This window comes from Schistocerca americana, chromosome X (assembly GCF_021461395.2).
Source record: "Schistocerca americana isolate TAMUIC-IGC-003095 chromosome X, iqSchAmer2.1, whole genome shotgun sequence".
Taxonomy (NCBI): domain Eukaryota; kingdom Metazoa; phylum Arthropoda; class Insecta; order Orthoptera; family Acrididae; genus Schistocerca; species Schistocerca americana.
Window position 1 is genome coordinate 84,949,857 of NC_060130.1, and position 22,603 is coordinate 84,972,459.

At 40.9% G+C, this 22,603-nt stretch overlaps 1 protein-coding gene across 2 annotated transcripts in view; it reads left to right on the forward strand.

Annotated features, from left to right (window-relative positions):
• LOC124555152 (PIN2/TERF1-interacting telomerase inhibitor 1) overlaps positions 1–22,603 on the forward strand; it is a 93,532-nt gene that overhangs the window by 20,269 nt on the left and 50,660 nt on the right. For both annotated transcript variants that reach the window (XM_047128970.1, XM_047128971.1), the window contains exons 2-3: positions 6,027–6,149; positions 14,018–14,192. In XM_047128970.1, coding sequence (XP_046984926.1) covers positions 6,027–6,149; positions 14,018–14,192 — 298 coding nt within the window. The remainder of the gene's footprint in view (positions 1–6,026; positions 6,150–14,017; positions 14,193–22,603) is intronic.

Genomic DNA, 22,603 nt, shown 5'->3' on the forward strand with positions numbered 1-22,603 from the left:
TTAACTTCCTTTGTGTTCTACAGTTCTGGCATGGGCGTGTATTACCCTACTTGTTTTTGCGCCCTAAAAACAAAAACAGAGCCTGTGAATGAGTATCTTGAAAATGGCAAAGCTGGTCGAATGTTCACATGCTATTGTCCCTCCAATGGTTCAAATGGTTCAAAGCACCATGGGACTTAACATCTGAAGTCATCAGTCCCTTAGACTTAGAACTACTTAAACCTAACTAACCTAAGGGCATCACACACATCCATGCCCGAGGCAGGATTCGAACCTGCGACCGTAGCAGCAACTCGTTTCCGGACTGAAGCGCCTAGAACCGCTCGGCCACAGCGGCCGGCCCCTCCGATGATCTTTGTGTCTGTGAAAGGGGTAGGAGGACAGTGAAACTACCACTAGGCAATAAATTGTTGGATGTCCATAACTCTTCACAGAATGTGGGGTTTTGAGGCTTGACTGCTCTGTAAAGTAGGATAGATGGTGATCTGTGGCATCTCTGCCAAAAGAGTACAGTGCTGTTGCGTGCACAAGTGTTTCAGAGCACACCGTTCATCGTACATTGTCGATCATGGAGTTCCACAGCAGACCACCAATATGTGTTGACTTGTTGACCCAATAATATCGTCAATTACAATTGCAGTGGGCATGGGACCGTTGGGATTCAACTGTTGATCAATGGAAATGTTCAGCTCTTCAGCTGAATTATGTTTCCACTACACTAGGTCGATGGTCGTCTCCACGAATGTTGTCATCGAGGTGAAAGGGAGCTTTAAACATGCAGCATGCCGCAGACAAAGGTATTGAGAGCAGTTTTATGCTGTTGGAGACATTCTCCTGCACTTGCATAGGACCTGTGGTAGTAATCAAAGACACAGTGACAGCTGAGAACCACCTGCATCCCTTAATGTGTGATGTCTTCCCCGACAACGATGTCGTCTTTGAGCAGTTTGATTGTCCATGTCTCGGAGCCAGAACTGTGTTATAGTGGTTTGAGGAGCTTTATAGTGAGCTTACATTGATGTTTCGGTGACCGAATTCACCTGATGTAAATCCTATGGAATCCACCTGGGTCGCTATCGGGTGCCATCACTGCGTATGCAAATCAGCAGTCCACTATTTACATGAATTTCATGACCTGTGCATAGACATCTCAAGCCATATACCTTCACAAACCTACCTATAAACTGTCAGATCCCTAGTTTGCAGAGTATTCTGGCCAATCGATGTATATTAGAATCCTAATCTGCGATCTGAAGTTTTCCCAGCGTATTTCCAATTTGAACAGTTCTCAGGTATCCGACTGGGTAGCATCGTAATTTCTCCACAATATTTCGGCAGACGTACATGCTGCCATCTTCAGGTGGATCCTGACGAATTCTGTGCCGTTCCTCTCGGCGCCCTATATATACTAGCTGTTGCCCCCTCCACCATTCCTCTCCTGGTGTCTTCGGAGTGGCCAGCACGGTGGTTACTGGAGGTGGTGGGGGAAGTGGCGCCTGGGTCTGAACTGGGGTCTGCAGTCTCCCTGCTGCTGCCGTCGGGCGCGGTCCTCGATCTGTGGGACTGCATATTTCTCTCCAGGCTGAGTGCAGGGTTCCAAGCCTGACTAAGTCGAAGGCCGCTGTCTTTATTAATTAGATCGTCCTGTAGTCGGATTTTGATGGCCTCTTTAGTAATGCAGTCCCAGAAGTTGGAGGATTGACAGAGTATTTTTGTTTTTTCATAGTCCATAGTATGGCTAGTCTTTATACTATGGTCAGCCACGGCTGATTTAGTGGCCTGGCATAATTCGGTATGGCGCTTGTGGTCGCGGCACCTCAGGAATGGTGGAGGGGGTAACGGCTAGTATATATAGGGCGTTGAGAGGAACGGCACAGCATTCGTCAGGATCCACCTGAAGATGGCAGCATGTACGTCTGCCGAAATATTGTGGAGAAATTACGACGCTACCTGGTCGGATACCCGAGAACTGTTCAGATTAGAATCCTAATCTGTTATGAAAGGAGCTCAATTTTATTAAACTCGTAGGAATTTACAAGGAATCAAAATGGCGAACAAGCTACAGTATAAGGTTAGCTGCTGTTTTCTCCTCATGGGCTATGGAGCAGTAAATAATACTCTGTCCTCCATACGCCACTTTGCACTGATAGTTCGTATAATCAATGTAATGTAGGATGTTTCACATGTGTCATCCATCTGCTTATCATGGAAAGAAGCTCTTTTAACAGTAATAGCAGCAGCAACTTGTGGTACCAGCACCTTTTTAATAGTGTCTGCTGTGGAAATTACTCAATTCGTAACCATATTTGGATGATTTAGTATAGCATTCACATCAACTCCACGACTTGCATTGTTTCATACAGGTATGATTGCTTGGGTTACCTTTACGACTGATTATTGAACCATACTGAATTAGGCCTATGTAAGATCTTCGCAGTGCAAGGGTGCCTCTGAATCACAAATAGTGCATTTTTTGATGGCAGGGCACGATGTTGCTCTGTACCCAGTTTTCGTTTGGTGGAACACACATGTTTTCTCATGGTGAAAGCAAACTAAACAAGAATTTTAAATTTTGTTTGCATTGTACGAACTTTCTATGTTTTGCCTATGAAGTGTGGACTGTAGCATTGAACTTCTTTCAGACATCACTCTTTCTCTTATAGAGCACGTTTCCAATTGTATGCACTGTGTCAGAAATGTTTCACCTTACAACCTCGACAGTCTCATAAAACACAGTTTCGTTAGAGGCCATCTGATCCTGAGTGTCGGTCATTTTCGTCCTACGGTACAACAGAAAGATAATGCTCTCAACTTCCAAGTCACAGCTTGCCTCATACACCTGTACACTTCAGTAAGAGGGAGCAAGTCGATGAGTAGGAAGCAACTGCTGCACCATTGTTCTCAGACTCATCATACGTAGAGAATGACAGTGGTAAGGAAGGAGGACAGTATAACACTGATGTAACAGCAATGTCTTGATTTCTAATGTATGAAGCTTTCAACATTTTACTCATCTTTTCTCCGTTTCTGATCTCTGATGAGTGGTTTATTTGAAATTTAGTTTATGAGTTGGTGTTTTGTAGCAGGTGGCACTCTCTAATGCTGAGTTTCTTCGTCAGGGAAGTAGTTGTACGGAATGGCGTGCTGTGGATCTGACATGGTGATGGTCGATGTGACAAGTATGATAAGTTATCTACAAAACTATTGTGTTACGGAAAGCTGTTATGTATCACCATTGTGAGAAGGAAATTAAAATGGTGGAGGTGGCTCAGTCACACAATAGCGACGGATTCATGTGATAATATCATGAGGGCACTGTGTGTATGTCCGTACTGTGTGGAATATTACTCTTCAGGCTTTCCCGGCGATCTAATGACATCTTGGGTTGTCGGGTGTTCTGCCGGATATCAGCGTCGTACTTGCACGATATTTCGGTCACGTAGCTCGAGACCTTCATCAGGTGCGACCTGAGACTGCTCCTCGAGTGGACCTGGTCCAGTATTTATGCCTATGGCCTTCCCCCTCCACCAACGGCTGCAGGCGCTTCCTCTGTGGTCCGCGCCCATTCCCTGTGACCTGCTGGAGCGTTGCTGCTCCGTTTTCCGTCTGCTGCGGTTCTGGGTGTTCCCTTTGCGGTCCGCGCCCACCAAACCCGCTCCTGGGGGTTTCATCTACGGTCTGGGGTACCAGGCGTTCCCCCTGCGGTCCGTGCCCGCTCACCACGACCTGTTGGAGCGTTGCCGCTCCGTTTTTCGTCTGCTGCGGCTCTGTATGTTCCCTCTGCGGTCCGCACCCACCAGTCCCACTTCTGGGTGTTCCATCTTCGGTCTGGTGCTCCTGGCAGTCCGTCAGGGGCTCGTTTACCATCTCCATGTCTCTGGTGATTTTGTTTGTGTAGTGTTGCAGCTGGCCCCGTTGCAATGGGGCTATACGGTTTTAAGTCAACAAGACGACTGCCGAGTGAGGTGGTGCAGGGGCTAGCGCACTGGACTCGCACTCGGGAGGACGACGGTTCAAATCCGTGTCCAGCCATCCTTATTTAGGTTTTCCATTATTTCCCTAAATCACTCCAGGCAAATGCCGGGACGGTTCCTTTGAAAGGGCACGACCGACTTCCTTCCCCATCATTCCCTAATCTGATGGGACTGATGAACTTGCTGTTTGGTCCCCTCCCCCAAATCAACCAACCAACAAGATGACTTTTAGCAAATGGTCTATTATTAATTAGTTTTCTTTTTGTAGGAAAGTGTACTCTGAGTAAATTAAGTTTGTATCACATAGTGGGACCTAGGGTTGTCATTGAAATGGAAGAATTGCCATTTAATTTTAGTTTTATTGCTGTTTGAGGTAGGAAGAGGGGTATTAGATACTGGAAGGGGCTTTTGGTAGGTGGGCAAGGGAGGCATTTTTGTTTGTAGGGAAGTAGGTTGGGAAGATATTGTACTTGTTTTTTTGTGTTGTTTAGCACATGTATTGGAAGTTTTTATTGAATTTTATTTATGTATTTTAGGTTTTCTGTATGATGACATTTTTCAGTTGATGATTGCAATTTTAAAATGTGTGTGTTTAGCTTTTGTTCTTATTATGACAGTATTTGCGCATGCTAAGTGTGTGCTTTGGGTTTATTTTAGGTGTTAACTGAAGTTAATGATGTGAGGTATAGGGAGAGAGGGTCACCTTTCAATTAGCAGCACTTTTCAGTGGTTTGGATTTCTCACTACTGGAAACTGTTTAACGGACTAACAGATAGACAATCATGTTCCACAATAGAATAGTAACTGATGGTAGGCTCCTCAGGTCTAATTTACAGTGTCAAACATCAATGTATTCTTTAAAGTGAGAGATCAGATAATTGTTGTCTGTGATGTTTTTGTTCGTATATCATCTGCATCTTTTAACATTTTGTTTATTTATTGTGAGTGGTAGCTTGGATCATGTTGTCTACTTGACTCTTTAGTAGCAAGTGTGCTGGAGATTGCAATATACCATTCTACTTTGCACATTTATGTGTTGGTTTTGATGTACAACGCAAGTATGTTTCATCTGACATCTGAGATCGGAGCTACCATGGCTCGGTTAGAGATGATCTAGAACTGAGGAAGTCTGTTGTTTACAAAATCGCTTGGCATTAAGGAAAAATATATGTCGACCAGACAATCTGCAATATTTAAGACAAATAAGTTGAGCAACATCGCCACATCTGCTTACTCCAACTTGAGAGATCTGCGGTGGCAAAGTGCTTTCTAATTGAGGGGTACAGAATGTTGTATGATGAGACACAGATAGTTGACCCGGCATCTTGCTATTGGGACTGTGTTACAAGGGAATTAGTTGAAATTAGACTGGCAGAAAATATTATAAATAGGGAGAAGGGAAATCCTGTAAGTGAAACATGGACTCCTGTTTTGTCTGATATTAAAAAATAATTGACTCTGACTCAGCTGGCACAATGTATTGACCTACATATTCTGTAGTGACTTATTGTTCTTGCCACCTTACATAACTGGGGTACTGTACTTTAATTTTGTGTTGGGGGTAGTTGTGACAGCCTTTTGCACATGCACTGTTGGTTGTCCACGGTGTATGAAAGGGTTGCTATTTATGATAGGCACCCATTCTGGTGAGGTTTAGCAACCAGTGTTCTCACCTATGGCAGTCAGATGGATTGCTGAAATATCATGTCGAGATGATTATATGAGCTGGCTGCAGGCCCAGCAAGGATATTATAAGTATTTTGCCAAAATAAAATTGGAGAAATCAGTGGAACATTATATTTTGCAAATTGTAAAAACTGGTTGATACAATTTTTGTGGAGCAGTTCTGTTTAGTTTTATGGTTAAGGTTTCCTACACGAGATTGTGTGTCAATTTGTTTGCTATAAACAACACACTAAGTTATTTGTGTGCAGTGGTTTGCATCTGATTCTTCCATTCTTACCACAACAAACAGTGTACCCCTTGTGTGACTATTGCACATCCTCATCAGATATTGTTTGTAAATTATATGATTCTATTTTTCTTTTATAGATAATAATAAATTTGGTCAACGAATGTTGGAGAAGATGGGATGGAAGAAAGGATGTGGTCTTGGAGTAAACTTGCAGGGGATGAAAGAACATGTCAAAGTGTCGGCCAAGAATGACACCAAAGGTACTGAAATGACTACATTTTTGAGATTGACACTTTTTTCCCCTTGTCTGATATTGCAGTTTTCCAAATTGTGAGGTTATTTTTGACCATCGTAGACACTTAAATATTAGTTATCTCGCCTGTGCTCAAGTAATTACTCATGTATGTTGTTAATCAAAGTATCTTTTACAACCAAATATTTAATTTTAATTTTATTAGAAAAATATTTCTTATCACTTCAGTTATGTTTATGAAACATTGTCCCAAACTTTTACACTCCTAATCTACTGTACATATTTCCATCTGTAACAAACTTTGATTTTATATGTGTTCACACTACTGTTTTCATTATACTAAATTTTCTCTTTCAAACTCGCGTGGTAAGCAAAGAGAAGATGAGTGTAAAGACACTATCAAAGATAATGCTGGGCCCCTTTCTTCTTACCTTTTTTCAAAGACAGTTTTCTACCTAAGAGCAATCAATGCCTTGGCCCATCTCACATGGACATAAACATTTGACACTCTTCTCCTGAATGTTTGAATATTTTTTTAATGGTTTCGCTTCTCACCATCACATTTCCTATAAAGAGTAACCTTCGCAAGCAGGCTGAGAGAAGCATGTGACCCTGCGTGGCCACTGTATCATCTTTTGCTTTATTGGATCATTTGGATGCTATACAGAGTCGCATGCAGTCAGCTCACCTTTCTCATTGTCAGTGTAAGCTTTCCATATTTTGGAGTTGGGAAAATCTTATTCAAGCAGCTCATGAATTGGTGCCAAGAGTCTGAGTGCACAAGATTCCACTCTTCTCACCAAGGAAAAATTTGTGGCACTACTGGGAACAAAGCCCAGTTCTCCACGTGGCAGTCAGGCACACTGATTGCTCCGATAAGGAGCTGAATAGCATCTACAACAAAGAGATTTTTATTTACTGTATATTAATTGATAATAATCATTTCATTACTCCAAGTTATTTTTTGTAACAGTTTTAACCCAGTATTACATTTACTCTTTCACATATGACGAAATAGATTTATCTTTATACTATACTTGCAGAAAGTTTTAAGACATGATGTTTTTAGACAACTGAATTATGGGTTTTCAATTAAAATTTCAATGCTCCATCTCTAACACTTTTGCATATTTAAGTTTTTCTGTATTGTAATTAGGTCTATGAACCCCTGGGTTTCTGACTAAAATGTTTTCCTTCCCTGAAATGGTTAATCCCAGAGATATGAAATTTTTACTGTTGTTTTATTACAGCAAAAAGGAAGTAAAAATTTTGTTGCAGTAGTTCTAGCAGTTGTGAAGAAAGAAAACATTTTAGTCAGAAAAATAGGAATTTTTAGCCTAGTTTACAAAATGGAACAACATTCCATCTCCAAATGTATTAGAGCTAGAACAGTGGAATTTTAATTGAAAACCCATAATTACGGTGTCTAATAACATAAAGTAAAACATAGACAAAATGCTATTACTTTAAGGATACGTACAGATTCAACAAAATTTAGATATGTCCCTATAATTTCTGCAAGCAATGTGTGTGTGTGTGTGTGTGTGTGTGTGTGTGTGTGTGTGTGCGTGCACACACACACACACACACACACACACACACACACACGCAGAGCTACTTTGAGCCAACTGAATACACTGTGTCGGGAATGCAGTTCTACAGCTGGACTGGGGCGTGAGGAGAAAGGTGGCGGGGAGTGGAAATGAGCATTGGGGAAGGGTGGCTGATGGCTGGGTGAAAGGTAGCTGGTGCATGGAATGGGAATGCAACAAGGGCACAGGCACCACTGAATTAATGCAGTGCATTATGGCGATGACCTGAAAGAGTGAATTGAGAAGGGGCAACATAACAGAGAAATGGGAGACTAGGGATGATGATATGGCTGCAGGATGAGTAAAGTTAGGGGCCTGTGGCAGGGTGGAGGCGGATGTGTGATGGGGAGATTGAGGCCAGGAGGATTATGGGAACAAAGCAAGTGTTATAAGGATAAAACCCATCTGTGTAGTTCAGAGAAGCTGGTGTTGGGCAGGAGGATTCAGATGGCATGGGTTGTGAAGCAGCCATTGAAATCAAGCGTCTTGTGCTCAGCAATATGTTCCACTTCTGAATAGCCAGTTCTGTTGTTGACCACACTTTGGCAGTGGCCATACTTTTGGGTGGGCAGCTGGTTGGTGGTCATGCCCACATAAAATGCTGTGCAGATATTGCAGAAGATTTGGTATATGAAATGGTTGCTTTCACGGGTGCTGCTACCACTGACGGGTTAGGATAATCCTGTGTTGGGCATGGAGTAGGACGTACTGGTTGGGTGTATCAGATATGTGTTGCATTTGGGTCTTCCACATGGATATGACTCATGTGGCAAGAGATTGGGAGTGGGTAGAATATTTCTCATTTCTTGGCTTGATGAATAATAGTTGAACCCCTGATGTGGTTCAGATGATTTTGGAAATGAGGGGCTGCTACTTTGTAGCTGGTTTTTGGGGGTGCTGGGAGGAATAGGAATGTGTGAAAATGTGGTGCAGGAAATTTGTCTGCCTTTTAGATGATGTATTTATCATATAGGGCAAAGGAAATTGTGGTCACTGGTCCATGGGTAGACAGACTACATGAGAGTGGTGATGTGGTGTGGAAGCGATGATAGTCGTGAAAATGCAGGTATTGTTGATGGTTAGTGGCCTGATAGGAACAGAAGTATAGATCGAGTTATCAGAGAAGTGGAAATCAACATTCAAGAAGGTGGCACATGGCGCTGAGAGAGCCAGATGAAGTGAATGAGAGACAAGGTGTTGAAGCTGTGGAGGAATGACAATAGTATGTCTTGGTCTTGAGTCTAGATCATGGAAATATCATCAATAATCCTGTATAAGAGGTTCTGGAAAGCTGGAAAGGTTACCTCTAGATGGCCCCTAAACAGGTTAGTATAGGAGGGTGCTCCCCATGCGTATCCAGGGGTTAGAATAGGCCCGAGGTATTCCTGCCTGTCTTACGAGGCGACTAAAAGGAGTTTCACATGTTTCGGCCTCTTTGTGATGGTCCCCTGTAGGGTTTGAACTCCATTCTCCAAAATTTTTCCGAAGAGCGAGCCAATTGGGGAAGGGCGCCTTACAAGTTGCATTGTGTCCATTGTGCATTGAGATCTTTAGCCCACTTTCTCGTCGTCGCATTGCAGCCCTGCTCATTCTCCATCTCTTGGGCAAGGACACCTTCCTGGGTGTGTTTTCCACCATGCACTACACAATGTCAGTTTCTACATCGACGATGACCATGGACATCTTTGCACCTGATATCCAGCACGGTAGCCAGTCTGTTGTGGTGGGGCCACCATGTACCCTGTAGGTTGTAGCTCCCTGACTACACAGGGATGGCTCTGCTGATGCCTGCGCCGTTAACTCCCCATGTATGCCAAGGGGTAGATGCCCATCCTCCTGGGGCATCGGGACTCCTGGTAATGTCCATCCTGCCAGGTGGCCTTTGCTGCGGATGGGTGGCGCCTGTGGGGAGGGTCCCTGGTCAGAGTGGGTGGCATTAGGGCAGATGACACTCCATGAAGCATAGTCCATCATCTCTTGCTGGTGGTGAAACACCAGCAGTCTAAGCGATCACGAGCTCAATTCAATGCACATAAGTACGATCCCAAATTGTTCCCCTCCCTGGCCACACCATGGGAGGAACGTCAGGCTAAGTATGGCAGTGGATCTTATTCACCTCGGTACCTTGTATGTTCGAGAGCTGATGGGGCATCTCTCATGACGATGAAGCCTCAGTTTTTTGTTGAGCATTTAGAGGACAAGTTCGGGGAGGTGGAGGGCTTGTCCAAAATGAGATCTGGTTCAGTCTTGATCAAAACAGCATCCACTACGCAGTCACGCGAGTTACTCGCTTGTGACAAGCTAGGGGATGTTCCTGTAACAATTACGCCCCATAAGAGCTTAAATATGGTCCAGGGTATTATATTTCACAGGGATCTTCTTGTTCAGTCTGACAAGCTGTGTGATAACTTAGAGCGACAAGGTGTTCATTTCGTCCGGCACGTACATAGGGATCCATAGGACAATCAGTTAGCCATCGGTGCCATCATCTTGGCCTTTGTGGGTGATACATTCCCCGAGAAGGTCAAGGTGATGGTATACCGGTGTGATGTTAAGCCATATATCCCTCCCCCAATGAGGTGCTTTAAGTGCTGGCAGTCCTGGCACTATACTTCCAGCATCATATGTCGTGACTGTGGACGTCCATCACATCCCAATACTTCATGTGCCCCGCCTCCCATATGTGCAGAGAGCAGGATTCTCCAGAAAGAAAGGAAAATCATGGAGTACAAGACCCTGGACTGACTGATGTACACTGAGACTAAGAGAAAACTTGAACGCCTGCATTCTGTGCGTATGACATCATCTTACGCTGCCGCTAGAACAGTTCTGACGCCATCAGCTCCGCCAACCCAGGTCACCTCCCAGAGCTGGAAGACTACACCTGCCCCTTCTTTGATGGTGGGAGGCACTTCCCTCTATGTTGCTCTTGCACCATCTATTTCGGAAGCTCGCCAGTTATGCAGCACACATTCATAGTTCCCCTGACCATACGAATTACCGTCTCCATTTGCCGCCCGGGGCAGTCCATCTCCCCCATCGGCGGCCTAGATCGGGGCCAACGTTTGCAGTTCGCGTGCGGTCCCTTCTCTCCAAACTGGAGTTCTTCTCTTCACAACCTCTACTTGTGGTCCGTTCACGTATGCCTCCATGGTGTACGCCTCGGCCACAGCTTCGTCTGGACCTTTTGCATGGCCCTAAGGACTCCACTAACCCCGCTGCTCTCCGCTGTCACTTCCTATCGATTCTTGACGTCTTCCAGGCCTCTGAAGTGGTTTACACCGACGGCTCAATGGCTGATGGTCACATAGGCTTTGCTTATGTTCATGGAGGACATATTGAGTAGCATTTCTTGCCAGTTGGCTGCAGGGTTTTCACTACACGGCTGGCGGCCATATCTCGTACTCTTGAGTACATCTGCTCATGCCCTGGTGAGTCATTTCTCCTGTGTACTGACTCATTGAGCAGCCTGCAAGCTATCGACCAGTGCTACCATCGCCACCCCCTGGTAGCGTCCATTCAGGAGTCCATCTATGCCCTGGAACAGTCCTGATGTTGCGTGGTGTTTGTGTGGACCCCAGGACATGTTGGAATCCCTGGCAACGAACTTGCCGACAGGCTGGCCAATCAGACGACGCGGAAACTGCTTCTGGAGATAGGCATCTCCGAAGCTGACCTGCGTTCTTCGTGCACTGCAGGGTTTTCCGGCTTTGGGAAATGGAATGGCATAACAGCACGCACAACGAACTGCGTGTCATTAAGGAGACTATGAATGTGTGGAAGTCTTCCATGCAGGCCTCTCGCAGGGAATCAGTTGTCCTCTGCCGGTTCCACATTGGCCATACATGGCTAATGCATGCTTACCTTCTCCGTCACGAGGACCCACCTCAGTGTCACTGTGGCTCCCAAATGACAGTCGTCCACCTCTTGCTGGACTGCCCACTTTTAGCCGCTCTGCGGCAGACTTTTAACTTTCCCAGCACCCTGCCTTCGGTGTCGGGCGACAATGCCTCCACAGCAGCTTTAGTTTTACGTTTTATCCATGGGAGTGGGTTTTATACTTCTATGTAGTTTTTAGTGCATGTCCTTTGTCCCTCCTTGTCCTCTGCCCTAGTGCTTTTAGGGTGGAGGTTTTAATGTGTTGCAGAGTGGCTGGCTTTTCCCTTTTATTCTCGTGGTTGGCCAATCACTGTAATCTTCTTTCATGCTGTCATGTTTTACATCTTTCTAGCATCTCTCTGTTGTTTTCTTGTCCTCTTTTGTTCCTTTTAGTGTTCATTGCCTTCCCTTCATTCTTGTGGCTTTTCCTTTCTTTCCATTTTGTGTTATATGTCTCCTCTGTTTTATTCTCACACTTGTGGCATTGTTTTATTAGGAACAAGGGACCGATGACGTCGTAGTTTGGTCCCTTCTCCCGCCTTTAACCAACCAACCAACCAACCTATAGGAGGGTGCCATGTGAGTGCCCATGTCCACTCTTCAGATTTATGTGTATATCTTCCCGTCAAATTTGTGCTAGATGTGTGTTGAGGGTGTAAGTAGTTAGATGTATAAGGAATGAAGAGGTGGATTTGGAGTTGGAAGGACATCCGGAGAGGTAGTGTTCAAAAGTGCCAAGGCCTTGGGCACCGGAGTTTTCTAGTCTATGGAGGTGCTGCAATAATGATAAGGAATACATATGTTAATGGAGTGAGGATGGTTGATTGTATCTGTAATACGTCTATGAGTAATTGGTCAACAAGAGCAGAGATTCTTTCATTTGGTGCACAGTATTTAGCTATAAGGGGAGGCCATGGATTGTTAGGTTTATGGATTTTGTTAAGCATGTAGTAGGCGGGTGTGTGGAGGGGAGAGTGGTCATTATGATGGGGATGGAAATGGATTTGGGAGAGAGATTCTGGTAATGGCTCAAGGACTTGACTAGGGACTGGAGGCTATGCTGACTGGACTTCTAGGATCGGATCACAATTAGAAACAACTTAAACTGGAACCATCTTATAGAAAAAGACATGGTGAAGGTGAACCAAAGCTGCAGTTTATTGGCAGAACACTTACAAGATGCAACAAATATACTAAATAGAGTACTTCTCCGTACCCTTCTGGAGTATAGTTGCATATTATGGGATCCTTACTAGATAGGATTGATGGAGGACATTAAAAAAGTTTAAAGGTCAGCTTGTTTTGTTGTATCATGAAGTAGGGGGGAGAGTGTCACACAAACGGTATTTGAGTTAGGCTGACAATCATTAAAACAAAGGCATTTTTCATTGCAGTGAGAAAAATTCATATGAAAGCTAGTGTAGTTTTCAGTATTGTTTGTGTGTCTGTCAACAATTCAGTGCCTCTGCTTACCTTTACTCCTAAAATATGCAGCTTAAAATCACAATTTGCTCACTCTGGATCAAATTAGGATAAATTCAGCTTAAGTTCTTTGTGCCTTCGTTTTATTTCTACTGTACCTAGGACCATTTGATAAAAAGGCAGTAGCATTTTGTACACAAACAGCACGCTTGTGTTGTTAGTGTGCACAGGTGCAGACTCCCAGATTTTGCGTGCACTTCTTTCAGTATGTATTAGATAATCAGCTAGTCAGTTAAAAAGTAATTCCAATTGTCAGTATTTGTAGGTTTTATCAGCAGGCCAGCATATCATAAAATGTGTTGTTTTCCATACTATTGTTAAGAAACTGTGTTTACTATACACTCTTGTCTTGTCTTTTTGAGGAGCAACTATGCATTTGTCTGTTTTCTTAGAAGTGTATGCATTTATGAGTTACCACTTTATGTGAAATTCCATAGTAATTAAAGCTGCAAGAGAAACCATGTTACTTTGCCTGTTTTCATTCCTTGTTTTAAATTGTAGATTAAACAATTCCAACTCTGTCTCACGGATGACAGCACCTATGAGTGCCTGTCAGCTTATGTGCAGGCAGGCATAAGTGAGTAGGCTACTTGCAAGGTGGTCCTATTGCACCACATTCGTTCCTTGTTCCAGGCATGTACAAGCTATTTGGCCACTTCTGCTGCGGACTCTCAACTGAGACATAGTGTCTCGTAGGCTACTGCCTAGCTCTGTAACCACCTGTATGTCAGCGGTTTTGTCCACTCCTATTTACCTCTGCCTGTGGGCATATGGCACTCGAGCTGGGACAACCTGTTGCAGATATTTAGCTCTCTTAAGTCAGTGATTTGGGCACAGCACCCTTACAAACGTTTTGCTTAAATTCGATACTTTCCATGATCCGTTATATAACTGATTTTGTTTGGTGTCACTTTTTTTACAGGTTTAGGGTGTAAAAATAGTAGTGACAATGAGTGGATCCATCACCAACAAAATTTTGAAAGTTTGCTATCGGAGCTCGCAAGTTCCACATGTGAAGAAATTAGACCGCCTGGAACATCAGAAACTAAGCCTGTTTCATTGGAAGAAAAATCGAAGAAATCCCGAGCCAGGGTGCAGTAAGTATAAAATATATTTAAGCGTTCATCGATAATTGCTACTCTTTTCTGTCTCCACTAACTTGTCATTATGAAGCTGAATCTACTCTGTTACCTTCCTACTGCCTCTCTGAATCATTATAAGCCAATTTGTTTTGAATATATTTAGGGAGCTATTTTAATCTACAGTTTCTCTATTGAGTTGTGTTTGTAAATTTTCCCCAATAAAATGCAATTATTACACCATCATTCCTTGCCCTTGCTTAGATCTCAGCTGGCGATAAAAGACCAAAGCTTCTGTGCTATTGAAATTCAGTTTTGATTAGCAATTTGTGGTGAGTTAACACATCTGTGCATTGAAGATGGCTTTTGTGAATATCTTCAGACTCAGTATAAAGATGAGGAGGAGGAAAATTGTAACTGACAGTGAGATTAGAATTCTTAAGAAACATACCTTTCTTACTTTCTTCTTCTTCTTCTTCTTCTTCTTCTTCTTCTTTAAGTGTCCATCATCAGGAGTTACAGGAGCATGTCAACAATGAGAGGTACGGAAACCTAGGGGTAGGAATTGAAGTAAATAATGTAAGAGACGGGCTAAGAACATTTTTAACCAAAGATTGTTGGATATAATCAAAGCAGAGAAAGAGAGAAGCCCTTGTACAGCAATAGACAGTGTTTTAAGTCATGGTCATTTGTGAATTTGTTGGTTCGCTTGATTGTGTTCTGGTAAATGTAACTCATTCAAATAAATTGAATAGTAGGAATAAGTATTAATATTGATAAATTGATTGTTCCTGAGCTGGCACCTGGATAGTAACCAGATTTATTGTGCTAATCTCCGCACTTGCTTTACCAAACACTATGAGAAGTAACATTGTAATTTGGAAGTTGAGAGATATACTTAAACATTGGGTTCAGAAATAAGCTGAAATGACTAATATATGTTGAGTAGAAATGCTAGGTAATACATATTGAGGAGAAATGCTAGGTAGTGAGCAACCTCTGTGCCACCATACACATTTTGTTTGTGATAGACTTGTCTAGCATTCAGGGCTTTTGAAAAATGCTTAGTGTTATTCTACCTGCCTGTCGCATCAACTTATAAATAAAACTCCCAAAGGAAAGGCTGAACTTTTATGGATTAAAAACACCAACACAATAAAAATCTAAATTCATGCACTGGGAGTGACTGTTACAGAGTTCCTAACTGTAACAGGACAAAAAAATCTTTGGAAAGAACAACATTTTAGTTTAGTTGTAGGCTGCAGTGATTGTTTTGAAAATAATTTATTGTTTGCAAGTCATATGAATTTTTAACGAAATAACCAACTTAAGCTGGCATCAGCCATCGTCAGATCTATAAGACAAATATGTTTAAAAATTGAAATATAATTTTTGTAGATTACATCAAAATTTTAATACAGCAATATAAAACAATGTCATGAAAATACACGCCTTGATTCAGTCCCACCAATGATGAAACCACATAGTCAATGAATATACGTGTGGAGGGTCCTGTATATAACAGCTAATCCTTTGCTCAATAAAACATGTAAAGTTGTGACTGAAGGCATTTTTTAATTCATACTTCCAGTCAATAAAAAGTTTTTCAGGAAAAAATTTAAGAACATATGAAAGTACTTTGTTCAATAAAATGTATAAAACTGCATTACAAAGTTGGCATTTACCGTATTTTATGACACAAATGCGTCTGTAACAATCGTGTAGTTATGTAAAATGGTATGACAGTATGGTAATAAGTTCATACCTTTAAAAATTTTTAAACATCCTTTAAAATCTCATATTGAATAATTGTGTCTTACATATATATAATCATTATTGTTAAAAGGAAACACTGAACATGTTCAGGGCTGTCTAAAATGCAGATAATTTTTTATCTGACCAGCATCCTGCTCGCCAGGTGCATGTTCGTCACTTTGTTAACAGCACTCTCGCTAAGAATGGTTAGGCAGGTAGAAGGCTAATTCAACCTGACATGTACTTGTGGTGTCCACGTATGACTCCATATGGCAGGTGGAATGATGTGTGTATAAAATGTCATCAAAAATTTTAAAAATACTCATCTCTTGCATGATCATTGTGGTCATTTAACAATTTATTCAGGTCTTTTTGTTTAGTAACGTAAATTCATAATTCCTCAATGGTGTCCAAGTGTCTTTGCTTGCCAATTATGTGCAAGGTTTTTAAGTTTTCATTCTTGTTTGTAATACTACATTTTTCTTTGCTAATATGAAACCCCAATGCTGGTATGTTGCTCTTTTATATATGTTCATTGAAATGAATGTATTCTCTCTTGAAATCTTGACATGTAATATTATGCAGTCCACTTACTGAGAACTTATATGTCCTAAGTGTGATATTATGTCATAGTTTTAATTTCAAATTAGTGGTCGTTAAAAGCTACTCTTACATTATTTTTCTGAAGAGTACGTTCAGTTTTTCTCTCTCAGGTTCATTGTATGCAATTGCAGCTATTTTGTCTTGTATATTCGTTGATTTTATTTTGTTGTGATTCATTGGTGGGTCTGCTCTTGATTTTATTTTTATTATGTATTTTTACTACAATTTTTGCATCATAATTATTAGCAATGGCTATCTGCTAAAGAGTACTAATTTCTTTATTGATTTCAGGGCCATCTAATGAAAATCGTAGAATTCTAGGTTTCATTATACAGAAAAAGACATTAAAGACATTAAAATATGAATTAAATGATGTCTGTGCATGTTAGTTTTTGATAATTTGTTGACAAATATTTACTGATAACTTTTGAAGTAGTTGCACCAAAGTTATTTGACCTCTGTTCTACTGTAAATGGCTATGGTACGACATGTGACATGGCAGTAACTTGATTGTGCTGTATTTTAATTTTGACATAATAAGCATAACTTTTCTTTTAATCCCCACCCCTCCTCTCCTTGCAGTTTCTAGTTTGTACCCGAATTGATGCCGAGTCCTTACTTAGCCTAATATTGTTTATATTGAAGAAAAATTTTGACAAGTAACCTCTACTAGCAAAATGCAAAATTTCTCCGCCCTGATTAAAATGGTGACCCATACTCAGTTACAGGCATTGGTCTCTACTGACAAACCTCGTACCATGTATGGCACCATCGCTCTAGTGTGTGCAAAGTGCTCAAAAGCATGGTGAACCAATAACAGCTCTGGTGGCTCAAATCCGAGGAATATCTATCCTTTTAAGAATCCCTTGTCACCACTGATCCTCTTATATACTTCATTTGGTTCCAGAAGCCATAATGCACAGCCTACATTTCATTCCCATACTTTTCAGTTTGTAGGAAGCATAGGAAAGTACCTGGCTCTACCACATCCTTTCTGCAATCCAGATTTGAGGATTCCAAAAATCTTACAAATATGTATCTACATTGAAGCACCACAGAAACTGGTATAGGCATGCGTATTCAAATACAGAGATATGTAAACAGGCAGAATACGGCTCTGCAGTGGCAATGCCTATATAAGACGACAAGTGTCTGCCACAGTCATTAGTTCGGTTAATGCTGCTACAATGGCAGGTTACCGTATTTTCTCGAATCTAAGCCGCACTCGATTCTAAGTCACACCTGAGAAATGGGACTCAAAATCCAGAAAAAAATTTTTTTCTCGAATCTAAGCCGCATCTAAAATTTGAGACTCGAAATTCAAGGGGAGAGAAAAGTTTTAGACCGCACCTCCAAATCAAAACAAATGTGGTCCATTGTAACATGAGAGACAAATTAGATCGAATGTATGAAGTTACAGCTACAGTAGTTTGCTTCGAGTCGTAAACTTAGCAGTTAAGCTTTACCAGGGAGCCATTGCTGTGCGTCAAGTGCTCCGTCAGTATTTATACCTGTACCCTTTCTTTTTCACGTGCTTCGTCTGGTTTGAATCGATTGCTTATTTTGCTTTGACCTGATACGTGCCTTTCTCTTTGTTATAGGTGTTTACGTCACTCTAAGCTGAAAATGCATTATTGTACTGTGTCATGCATTGTTTGTCGCATTCTGATAATGAGTGTTTACAACCTGTCGCCACTCGCGGCGTGGCTTGCTTGTATGCGCGCTACCGCCGCTTACAATAAAAAAGAAAGAAGAATTGTCTCATTAGTAAAACAATGGCATGAAACTGCTATTTGTTGTTACTTACACTGCTGCTTTCTTTGCTAATGATCAACAGGAACCAAATAATAGACTCTGTATGACAGATGATGATCTGAACGAGGGTTTAGCGAAAAAAATTTTCCCTTTGAAAATCTTTGCAGACGCCTCTGTAGTACATTACATTCTGCACAGAAATTAGTCATCTTAGATTTAAAAATCTAGTCAGTTGCCGTGCTTCATTTTGGACTCTATCACTATTCAGCATAAGAATAATACGAATATAAACATGAAATGATATGTATATTCTTATGATATATATATTCTTCCATGTTTGCTGTTGTCTCACTCTAGTTTCGTAGTTTATTTGGCAGATAGGATTTAAATGAGATAGCAGCAAACATGAAAGAATACACGGCATAATGTTCACATTCGTATTATTCTTATGATGAAGAGAATAATGCATGTGAATCACAATTAATAAAAGTTCCTATTAGCAAACATCTCTTGTCACAGGCAAGAAAAAATTCAGAACGTAGAGTTGGCCATATTGCCATACATCCCAAACAGTCTTGCCAGTAAGGGCATCAAAATACAATTGTCTACATTATATAACAATAATTTCAGCATATTATAAGTATGCAAAGATGTGTAAGTTTTGTTTTACTAATGCAGCGTATGCTGTGTAATTACGTAATGTGCAGAATAGATATTGTAGCTTCTGAAACACCAAGCCTGTTCATTTGCCAGTAACTATATCACCTGAAGAGATGAAGTCAGAAACTGTTTCAACACTTTTTACACCTATTGTATCTGTATTTTTTGTCTTTCCTTTTTACCCAAGCTTAGCAAAGTTGAAAATGAATTTTTATATTGTCTTTTTTACATCTTTCTTTTTTTAAGTAATTCATTAAGAAGTGTTAATTAATTTCAACTATTACGTTTAGTTCCTGGTTTAGTAATGCTTCTTTGTGTGATAAATCTTGAAACAGGTCTCACCACATATTGTTATGTTGCAAGTTTAGCATTGGTACCTGGTTTCTTGGTACTCATTCTGTTCTGTGCAAACCACACATCCGAACATTAGCATACTTTTCTTCTAATGTTCACTCTCAGTTACACCTGGAAAATGCCTCCCAGTAAGCTGTAGAGGATTCTCATCATCAGAGCACTTTCCTCTGCTTTTCTCTATTCTGTTGTGTATTTTTCTGCAGTTTACCTACTGAGATAAACTCTTTGAGTAAACAACCTGTGAAAAGCATGAGCATTTAAAATGCACAGATCCAGAATGTAAAAAAAATACTCCTTGTACCATTCCACACAGGTCTTACTGAGCTCAGTAGCATGTCACAAAAGTCAACTGCTTCCATACTCAAATTGTAATCTACAATACATTGGGTTTTCTTGATTTTTTTTTGCCAGCATTTCTTTCAGTCTTCTCTGTTTCGTCAATTTGTGTTATGTTACATGCGGTCAACATTCTCACTTCTCTTTTATCCCATCACTTGATAAAAGCATCTTGTCAGTTGATTTGAACTCAGTTTCTCCTCGTTCAGTGTCATCTGCAGTTTTGGCTTGCTGTGCCTGTTCTTACAAACAGTGCCATATGCAGTTGTTCCATAGCTGTGAAGACAGAGAAACAGGTCTTGGCTGGACTACCAGTTGTGGACGTACAGAGTATGTCCTTGTTACAAATATGGTCTAGTAAGTGTTGCCACTGCTTTACCACTTGTTCTAAAATTGTGGAATCCAATTACTGCTGTTGTGCCTGTATGTGCAATGAAATTCAAAATCTACCCAGTCTGACAGTCACACAGTACAAATGTCTTTATTCCAAATTAACTTTGCTTGGATGGAATAAATTGTTTAAAAGATAATTGACTTTTGAACAACAAGAGATATCGCCAGTACAAGACTTCTGATGTGCACTAAATGTACTGAAAAATGTCATATTAATATTATCGGTGGTATTCCTAATTTCAAACAAATTGTCACTTCCAGTATTTGCAGAGTTGTCACTAAAGGGTAGCATTCTCAAAACGGTCTTAGGACCTTTTTTCTATAAACTGGGATATTAAAAGTATATTTGTGGACCAATAATCACTTATTTTCAACTATTTAACTTCAAGGATTTGAGGAAAAATAGCAACAAAACAAAGTGCCTGAAATCCAACATCTTTCTACTTTGACATGCAAGAATGCGCAGCTTCTGCAGTATTTGCTCTGATGTACACTTGAAGTTGATTCATTTCATCTGCTATAACTGCAACAGGTCTCCTGACAGAAATGTAATTAAAAATGGCAAAATGCTTGAGTCATTTACCAGTTGACATTTGTGTCCTGAAGCCAAGGCAAGAAATGCATGCTTAAATGGCTGGAAATCAGTTTGTTTCCAATCAAAAGTGTCATAAGGTGTGCTCTTTTTCCAGAGCATTTTGTTATCACTTTCTGATTCTTCAGATTCTGAATAGCTACCGACTGCACCTCTTGTAGAAACATCAAGCTGGTGTGCTGTACCAGCTGATTCCATTGAAGATTCGTTGTTGCTACTGAAATTAGAGAAATCTATTCACTGTGGCTCCTATTGAGTATCTCCATGATCTCTCTATTTGTGGAAACAGGGACATGACACATCTCTCATAGGACAAAAAAACATGAAGTTAAATCTGATGGAAAAACGCAAAGCAAAGTTGAATTTTCTGTCAAACTATGCATCAAACTGGAACTCTGAACAGCTACTGGAAGACCAATGCGGAAATACAACTCTGTGTATTTATGTGTGTCTGGGGCACACAGGTACCTGTGAATCAGTGTGCATAAAGCCATCCACAGCACCAAAGGGCTGATGGAATAGGATGCTTAAACACATCAATAGCACTGTTGGAAAATGCAAGGGCTATGCTGAAAACTCGTCAGTAGCACCTGGGTAGTGGTGGAGCAGGAATAACTGTGTCATCCACAGCAGTCAGAGGATTATACATTCAATCCTTCTAGCACCAGCACCAGCACCAAAGGGCTGATGGAATAGGATGCTTAAACACATCAATAGCACTGTTGGAAAATGCAAGGGCTATGCTGAAAACTCGTCAGTAGCACCTTGGTAGTGGTGGAGCAGGAATAACTGTGTCATCCACAGCAGTCAGAGGATTATACATTCAATCCTTCTAGCACCAGCAACCTTACCTGTCTTGTTTGCTCATTTTAACATATCTGACAAAAGTGTTTTTTGTACATCTTGTCAGTAATAAGTGTTGTGCTGGATGGATGTGAGATATAACCTCTTCCTACAATAACAGCACTGGGTGTCCTTCAGCTGGGTACTTCGCTACAGAGTCACCCTCTGACACTATTCCAGTTTGCTGGAATAGGTTACTTCTCTTTTAGTCTCTATAACTCAAGTGTTTTGTTTTATATATCTGGACATTCTTCCTCTGATTTTTATTACTTTAATCAAGTAGTGGATCACAGTAATGTGTCATAGAAAATAGTTTTGCCACCTAAAAAGGTTGCTGTTAACAGAGTTCTCTTAAAATATAAAGACTGATGACTGCATTGTCTAGAACTCATAAAACCACAAATGTCATTATTCAGTGGCTCCGAGTGAATGGTGCAGATAATTCCATTTGGTTTTATTAACCATAAATCCCAAAAGGGAATATATTTACAGGCGTGGCAGAATGTATAATTGCAAGACGCTTAGTCACAAAGAGTTTATGAATTGACACTGTAAATTGCTCTGATTGCCAATTTTTTGAGGCTAAGAATATTCTATATGAAAACAGAGCTGCCCCTGAACAAGATATCAGTGTCTCAGCTCATGGCTTTTAGAGAGCAAATTGCCACTCCATTACAATAAAACAGTGCACACAGTTCTCACAGAACTCTCTTGAAAAGAAAATGTTTTTCATTATGGATGAGTAACCAATAAACAAAACATTTCAAATTTTTAGGACTGAAGATATATGAAGAGCTGTCTAGGAAGTATCACATTTAGGATCTAGTTCAGGTCAGACGGTTTATGTGTACTGAGGTATATTGCTATTATGATATACACTACCGTCTCAGAAACCTTTGAAAACACTAGTAGCAGTGATGAAATAGGCCTGTAGTTGTGTCAGTTATCTATTTTATCATTTTTGTATAATTCAGCATTTCTGGAAAATGACTATACCTGAAAGACATTGCACAAATTTAAATGCAGCACTAGTGTACTGTAACCTGATCGTCATAAGCCTACTTGATATTTCATACTCCATGTGAATCTTTGCTTTTTAGTTATTTAATAATTTATGCAGTGTATTTTTTCTATAATT